General features: G+C 45.4%; 1 protein-coding gene across 1 annotated transcript; it reads left to right on the forward strand.

The window, feature by feature from the left end:
• The first annotated feature begins 3,638 nt into the window (after positions 1-3,638).
• LOC124675233 (haloacid dehalogenase-like hydrolase domain-containing protein 3) lies at positions 3,639-6,329 on the forward strand. The gene is made up of 6 exons (XM_047211300.1): positions 3,639-3,929; positions 4,185-4,291; positions 5,244-5,352; positions 5,439-5,600; positions 5,744-5,917; positions 6,230-6,329. Exons 1-6 carry the CDS (start codon positions 3,681-3,683, stop codon positions 6,275-6,277), a joined length of 849 nt encoding a protein of 282 aa, XP_047067256.1. The 5' UTR covers positions 3,639-3,680; the 3' UTR covers positions 6,278-6,329.
• Positions 6,330-8,261: the final 1,932 nt, after the last annotated feature.

Below are 8,261 nucleotides of genomic sequence, written 5' to 3' on the forward strand. Positions count from 1 at the left end.
TCTTTGGCAGGCCCATTTGGGATGCCTATGTCACCTATTTATCTATGACGTCCTATCCCGACATGAGAGAGCGCATCCGCAATATCAAGGCACATCGGTTCCTCGTCCTCCTCTCTTCTTCGTCCAAATCTGGTTGCACCATGTGGGAGGTATCCTAGAAGTAGAGATCGAAGAGGAAACCCACCAGATGTGGGCAGATCTAGCGTCCATCGGGGGCATCCGAAATCCTCTCAGCATGTTTATCCGGTGGATGATGGCCGACGCTACTGATGCCGGTGAGTGGCGGTGAGTTTCCTTTTCCCCCTCCCAATGACTTTATCTCCTGCGCCGAGTCGCTGATTCTTCGTATTTTGTACTTACTTATTATACTATTATAACGGTGTAACTAGGGCCTAGTCTAATGAGAACTAGTTCTCAGAAGAGTAGGGGTCGTCGTCACCTTCTCCCTCGTCTTCTGCCTCCCCCCCGCACCACCACCGCCGGCGAAATGGTAACCTGCTTCTGTGTGCCGTGACGCCTCGCTGCCCCATCAAAGCTTCTCCTCTGCCGGTCCACCAATGCCCCAACAATCTCTCTAAGCCCCGCCCCCTTTTTATCCAACGCTGGCACCCCACACCTGCACCCTGAACCCCTATGATCCATCCTCGCCGTCGTCATCTCCGCCGCGCCGTCACCGGCTTTGGCTCGGCGACGCTCCTCCGCCTCCTCCCACCTCCCGCTCTCGGTGTGCATGGTAGAAGACGACTAGCACGAATCTTGATGCGATCCAATGGCTACGGATTCTACTAAGTTCTAGCTTAGTTCTTAAGACCGTTACTATTATAAATCACGACTGCCCTTTACGGCCTGACCCGACCGTGATGGAAGTCTCGCTGGTGTGCGGCAGTGCGCCACCAGCAACCAGGAATCGATGCTCGCTTGGCATGTGTGATAGCTGATCAGGTACCAGTTCGACGAGATGGGCAAGAAATCGCAGCTGAAATGACGGCTGATCTGTGTGCCTAGCCTGAAACGTGTCTCGCGGTGGCCATGTTCGGAGAAGGAGAATGCTTCTCTGTCCAGCTGATTCGCTGTCAGGAGTTTGGTGACCCCAAGTCTTGTCCAACGATGCACTGGTACGGCAGACATTGCTTTTTTAGCCAACAATGTGGCGCTATTGATTGTTTAGCTAAAGGAAACGCATTGCATCTTAACAAATGGAAAATTATGAACAGCAAGAACATGCTTAGATCCGACAATCACACTGACGCTTTTGGAAGTTGGAGGATGCCATTTGTTTGTTTTGTTTCCGGAGGCTAAAAGGGCAAAATCCGAATAATACCTGGTTTTGCATATTTATTGGACGCCAAAATACGACGCCGCAATACACATAGCAGACCAACTGGGAGCCACCATGTGGCAACCTTACATTTGGCAGTTGCAAGATTGCAAAGTTGCAACTACCGTCTTTTGGAAGATCCCATGTTTGGCAATTCGTTTGCTCCATGAGACTCCATTCTTCAGGTTCACACAATATATTATTACTATTTTTTGTTGTTGCCCTGATACATTTGTCTTTTTTAAATTATTGTTATCGCCGAAATTTATTACAAGCATGATGTGATAAGCAACGAAAAAATCAACCACAATAAAAAAAATAATGATACTCAAAACTAGGTTGTCATTCTTTCGAATCAACACACACAAATCTATGTTGCAACATGTAGTTGGTGAAACAAAAATTAGAAACAAATGATCGGCAAGAATACACGCCTTCATCGTGAAAAATACACAAGTGAATTCTAGTGGCATTTGACGAAGGAAGGCCGAAGGTATCACCCCGATATGGAATGTTGTTCATGTAACAATCTCCAAGATAGATCTTTGATGAGTTGTGCTGCCATTTCTTTTGCCCTAAACCACCATTGTATGCTCCGGAGGTAGCAACACGTGGGTACCACCATAGTTGCTTGTGGAGCGTCCATCAACCCACCCAAGATAATACTTAGCATTGCAAGTAGGTCCTATCGAATCGTTGGTTCACCTCATGTGAGAAGGCACCGCTCATCGAGATTGGGAGATACCATGAGCCAATGCTGCATCACCCTTAGGCCTTGCTAAGGGTAGAGAGACACCGATCTGACCATCTCTAAAGAAGGAGCAGACTTTTGCGTTTATTTCTATATAAAAGAAATGTACTAAATTAAGTTGATATGAAGAACATTTTGCGTCTGCATTGGTGCAATGTCAAGACTAATCGAGAAATTAACATGTACATGACCAATTCATTTTAAAAATAGGGAAGAGAAGAAAAACGTACGAATGTCGTACTCAAGAAGGAAACAACATCAACAATTACCCTAAGAACCACACGAATTGTGAGAAAGGTTTTTCCAAAAAAGTGTGCCTTCAGGAAGGGAACGGCGCTCGAGCGTTGCAATACACTAGATCAAACGACTGAAGATGAGATCAAGGGTTTTCACCCCAAGAAGGACGCACAAGCAATCAAGCAATTCTTTTAAGAAAGAAATTGTTTAGTCGTCTTCACCCAATCAGACAGAGAGGAAGTCGACCAAAATTCACAAAGCGAGGCTCCCTCTACCGCGCAATGACTTCTCTGGCCAACAATAGTGCAAGATTGGCATTATTGCCACAATGCGAAGGAACAAACCCTCGTGACCTATGGTGGCCACCGCAATCGCATCCACATACCGGTGGACGATTAGAACCTCCATAGTCGGTTACATGAGAATCCCCTCCTATTCAAGACCCGATAGTGGTTCCTGCCAAGACCCCACCACATCATCGCTCGCTGAGCATCATAGACTACCCGATGAAACATCGCTAGGGGAATACGATTGCTAACATGCAAGTACTTTGCGCGGCGACGTCTTCCACCAATGGCGAGTGGAGTGGAGGTCACCAACCTTTGGAAGTAAGGTGGGGGTGCCCACCTAGCGGCGAGCGAAGAGGGGGTCACTAGCCTTGGGAGATGAGCTTGGGGTGCCCGTCCACGAAAGGACACAAGAGCAAGGTGTGTTTAACTCGTGAGGACAATGATCAACGATTATTTAATTTAAAATTACTTTGAACAAATTCATATCATTGTTAGGCTGGAAAACGTTCAGTCTAAATGTACCCGTTATACTTCAAAATAAGTGTCACAGATTTGAGCGTTTAGATATATCCAAATCTAGATAAATCCGTGATAATTATTTTACTTTAGAAAATAGTACTCTATCCATTCGGAAGTAAATGAGGTGTGTAGATAAATATGAACCTAGACAAAATTTTGGACGGAGGGCTAGTATATAATTGAAAACGTACGCTCCCTCTATCCAGGAAAAGATGGGGTAGATTTGTGTATCTGGACGTGTAGGTAGGTAAATTCAAACTAGTCGTGAATAAGCCATTTCCTCTTTAATTCATACCGCGATTTCACATATCCACTGGAAACTGTCTCTGAAACCTGACGAAAGCAGGAACTGAAAACAGCCACACAGGAGGCAACAGGCATCGCCATCGCGTCCCCGGCCGGCCGCCGCTCGTCTCCGCCCGCCTATAAACCGCACACGGCCACACCGCATCACACCCACACACGCACGCGCGCACACAGCCACGCACGCTGGGGACGGCACGCCGGAGCCATAGCCGCCACCTGAGACCCACCACCACCTGACCCGCTCTCCGCCTCGTTGACAATGGCGGTGGCGCGGCTGCGCTCGGCCTCCTCGGCGGCGGCGGCGCTCGCGGGCCGGCGGCGGCACCTAGGGACCGCGGCCGCGGCGGCGGAGCCGGAGGTCGCTGTCGCCGTCGGCGCGAGGTGGGAGCCGATGGGGGCGCGGGAGTACTACGACTACCGGAGGGCCATCTACGGCGACATCACGCACAAGGCCATCCTCGTCGACGCCGCCGGCACCCTCCTCGCCCCCACCGAGCCCATGGCCCAGGTCCGCCCCGTACCGCATCTCCATTTGTGCATGTTCTATGCACCCTTAGCTACGCAATGCGTAATTTGGGTCGATCTGATCCGTACCCGTCCCGTTCGATCGAGCGTATTCGGTTTGTGTCGACATGGGCGATTTAGTGGCGCTGTTCAATTTCTGTTGGGATGTCACGAGTCACGAATAAAATCTCCCTCTCTTCCCTGCGATGATGGGATGTTCATTCGTTCTGATGTGGCTTTGTTCTGAATGTTGATTTAGGTGTACAGAACACTCGGCGAAAAGTACGGGGTGAAGTACTCGGAGGAGGAGATCTTGATGAGGTACAGGCAGGCGTACGCGCAACCATGGGGTAGATCCCGGCTTAGGTATGGCGTTTAACTTTTGACTGCCCTCTTGTCCTTAATGTCATCTCTATAATGATTTTTCTTGAACTTTATAAGCATGACTTGAATTGAATTTTTTTAAGAGAGCTTTCTGTTCAGTTTCTGAAGGGACTTGTACTGAATTGAAAATTGGTATTTACGGCCAGGATATTTGTGCCATCAATGCTCTTGTGCACTTTAAGCAAGGCTATTGCACAAAAAGTGGGAACTAAATATTTGTGATTCACTTCATGGAACTTGGTTTTTAATAAACCAGCATAAAAAATCTTCTCATGAACACTGGGAGTATGAACATGCAGACATGCGAATTTCAGACAGAGTTATCTCTCAATCTGAGAAAACTGAGAGCTAAGAATATTTCCACCTAAAGTTAAATTCAATGGAAATAAATTTGCAAAACCAATTGGGCTTCTCAGAAACCAAATCTTTGATACCGAATGAGGAACTGGTCCCAGATTTTGTATGGTACTGGATCCTTGAAAATTAATTTCTCAGACAGGAATGAGTTAGTTTTGCTTCTTTTGGTGATGCTAAATACAGTAAGAAGTGGGTGGGATGAACATTAATTAAAGTTTCTTCTGAAAATATAGTTTAGCTAGTGTACAGTCAGGAGAAACATCATACTGGAAAATGATATGGAACTATGTTTTTCTCAACATTATCGGAAGATGGTGATGGGTAGTACTGGTGCATTCATTTCGTTCTTTTGTAGCTTGTCATGCTTTTGCATTGACGTTCCTCCTTGGAACTTGGTACTTGTTATGTCCTAAAAAAATAGAAATATGAGCTTGCCTGTCTGTCAGCCAGCCCTTTGGATATGTGGATTTGTTATTGACATTCTAGACTCTTCTTTTCATCAAACATTTCATAATAATATTTGAAACCCCTCTCAAAATATGCTGTTTCATGGACTAATGTTTCTGAATATCTCCAGGTATGTTGACGATGGAAGACCCTTTTGGCAACATATAGTTAGTTCTTCTACAGGCTGCTCAAATTTAGAATACTTTGAGGAACTTTATCATTACTATACAACTGAAAAGGTGAGACAAAGTGTGTAATAAAAAAATATTTGAAACCATCTTATTGTATGTTAGACCTCACAAAGTTTGTTATGTTTGTTTGCTAGGCCTGGCAGCTCATCGACCCTGATGCTAAATATGTTTTCGAAGCATTGAGAAGGGCTGGTGTAAGAACAGCTGTTGTGTCCAACTTTGACACCCGTCTCCGGCCACTTTTACAGGCCCTGAATTGTGATCACTGGTTTGATGCAGTTGCTGTATCTGCTGAGGTGGGTTTCCATTATCAGATGAGCTGCCCACTCTTTGAACCGTTACTGACTATGTGGCTACCATCCTTTGTATCCAAGTTTAGCCTTCAGTTTTCCTTCTGATCTTTGCCGTTAAACTCTGTTCTCTTGTTCCCTGTTAACAGGTTGCAGCAGAAAAGCCAAACCCAACAATATTCTTGAAGGCATGTGAGTTGTTGGACGTGAAACCTGAAGAGGCAGTGCATATTGGTGATGACCGTAGGAACGATTTGTGGGGAGCTAGGGACGCAGGCTGTGATGCCTGGCTCTGGGGCAGCGATGTTCACTCCTTCAAGGAGGTAAAGTCTCCATCCCTAAGCTGCAAATCCATTATTGTCCTTGTAGCAAAAATGACATCTGGGAGTAACATTTTGGTGTCACCGTAGTTGGGATTATACTACACAGCAAGTAAATATCTGGTAGCTCTATGCTGTCATTAGGACCAATTTTGTTGTATCACAGAGTTACTCGGTTAGATCCACCTTTGTAACTGTTTATTTCAGAAGAATTTCCTTGTTTTTTTTGTTAGGAAAGTTAGCAAAAGTCCCTTTTTATATCAGCTCCAGTTTCCAGAAAGTTATGTTTGCTCACATCAGCTCATCCTATTGCAGGTCGCAGAAAGAATCGGAGTTAGCGTGGGTATGGGCAACTCTATGTGATCCCCTCCGGTTGCTCGCACTCTACAGTCTACACCATAAGCCGACTCAACTGTTCCTCAGTTGCGCGAACCGCTACCCTTCCTTTCTTCCTGACGAGTATGCTCGCCGAGCCCCTGAGCTTCAATAAAAGGCTGGGAGGACGAGGTGTTCTATACCTCCTTCCTGTTGTACATAGTGCCGACCCTTCTTGCTCTCGGGTGCCTGGCTGTCTGCTGTACATATTTTTCCAGAGAACTGTGGGCAGCGTCTCTTGTGTCAGGCCTTAACTTTCCTAGTAGTATATATTGCAGCCACAATTTATGTAGCTAAGCCTTAAGCGAACTTGATTTACTCCTTGGATAGTTCGTTGCATATGCTCTGAATCTTGTGTTCAAAGAGAACTGAACCCAACGTCTCCCTTTGCATTTTGCACAGTTGGATCTGGCAATCCTCTCTGCTAATTCCCTTGCCCTCTGCGGAGCGTTTTTTTCCCCTTCGAGTTGGGCACTTGGGCTGACTGCCGCTCCCACCGTGTGCCGGTGCCGGTTAGCGGCGCCCGGTCGGCCACAGAATTTGGTTGCGCGCAGCCACTCCAAAGAAGCCTGCTGGATAAAATTGTTGGAAATATCAGCAATTTTCTCATAATTTAATCTAAGAAAACAGTAAATAAAACTTGGCCAAATTCGTTAAGATTAAACTAGTCATACAAATCATCATAAAATACATAAGCAACAAATCTAAACTGACTGCTTGGAACAATATATTACGTAGAACGAGTCTAAACATATTGATAGAAACAGAGTTTGGAGCTAAACATATAGATAGAAACAGAGTTTGAAGCAAGATTTCAGAGGTACGAGGTAAGAGTACATGCGGTCCAGAAGAGGAATCAGTGTTGGTGTTGTCCCCGTTAAGAGCTATGTTATTAAAGAGGTTGTTGATGTCCGGGAAGAAGTTGTCGACGCTCGTGTTGATGTCCGTGATGAAGATGCCAGCAATCGCGCTAGAGCACTCCCCAAAAACCTTATCGCCTCTCTCCTGTACAAGATTACAAGAGACGAGATTTCGGAGGCCCACTGTCCCGTCCATCGGTGCGCGCCGACAGACGGGATGGAGAAGACATATGCAGTGGTGCATTGCTCTAGAACCGAGTGGTAGACACATTGTATATGGTGTGAGGTGGGGTATCTCTCTGAAGAGAAGGGATCTCCCTTTTACATGCACATAGGAGGAGGCGAATAGACTGTGTTAGGAGTTTCAGTTTGCGTGCAACCATTTAAATTCTATTCATGACTGACAAAAAAAAACTATCAGCTTATTCCTGTAACCCGCAGCCCGCGCGCGTCATGACGAGGCCTGCGACAGAGGATGGTAATTTTATAATGCTCGTACAACAAGTGGAACAACCCTCTTATAATGAGTTTCAACTCTCGCTAAACTGATAAGGTGGCACTAAGCTTTTGTCTCACCCCTTACAATGCATGAACGGACCAATTGGGTTTTGGGGATTTTCTGGAATTGTGGACTTAATTAAATGAGTTGGGCCAATTTAAGGCAAAATTCCAACAATCCCTCACCAAGATCCCAGAGGTACATAAAGTTTGCCTTTGGTTCTAAATAGTGTTTGATATACCGATACTACAGTGAAGACTGTTAAGTTGAACTTTCATCTAGAACTCTATGCTACACTGGATTGCTATTTGAATAGTGGACCAATCCTTAAACTGCATGTTTTCTGTGAATGTAGCTTCACATATAGCCTTGATCGATACTAGGCCTTTGTAGGGCTTCTCCGCTGGTGGAGCTAATGTGTCATACTCCATGGCCTTTCACGAGCTTATTAGAGAGTACCCAACTCTCATAGATTGCGAAGTTTAACATCCATGCTCATATAGTTTTTTTTTTAGTTTTATGTAAGACAACATCTTTTTTCTTAAATAAGCCACTTAAAACTCATTAAGATAAAAATATCCTACCAAACATATTAGGAAAGTATTGTATATTC

Source organism: Lolium rigidum, chromosome 7 (assembly GCF_022539505.1).
Source record: "Lolium rigidum isolate FL_2022 chromosome 7, APGP_CSIRO_Lrig_0.1, whole genome shotgun sequence".
Taxonomy (NCBI): Eukaryota; Viridiplantae; Streptophyta; class Magnoliopsida; order Poales; family Poaceae; genus Lolium; species Lolium rigidum.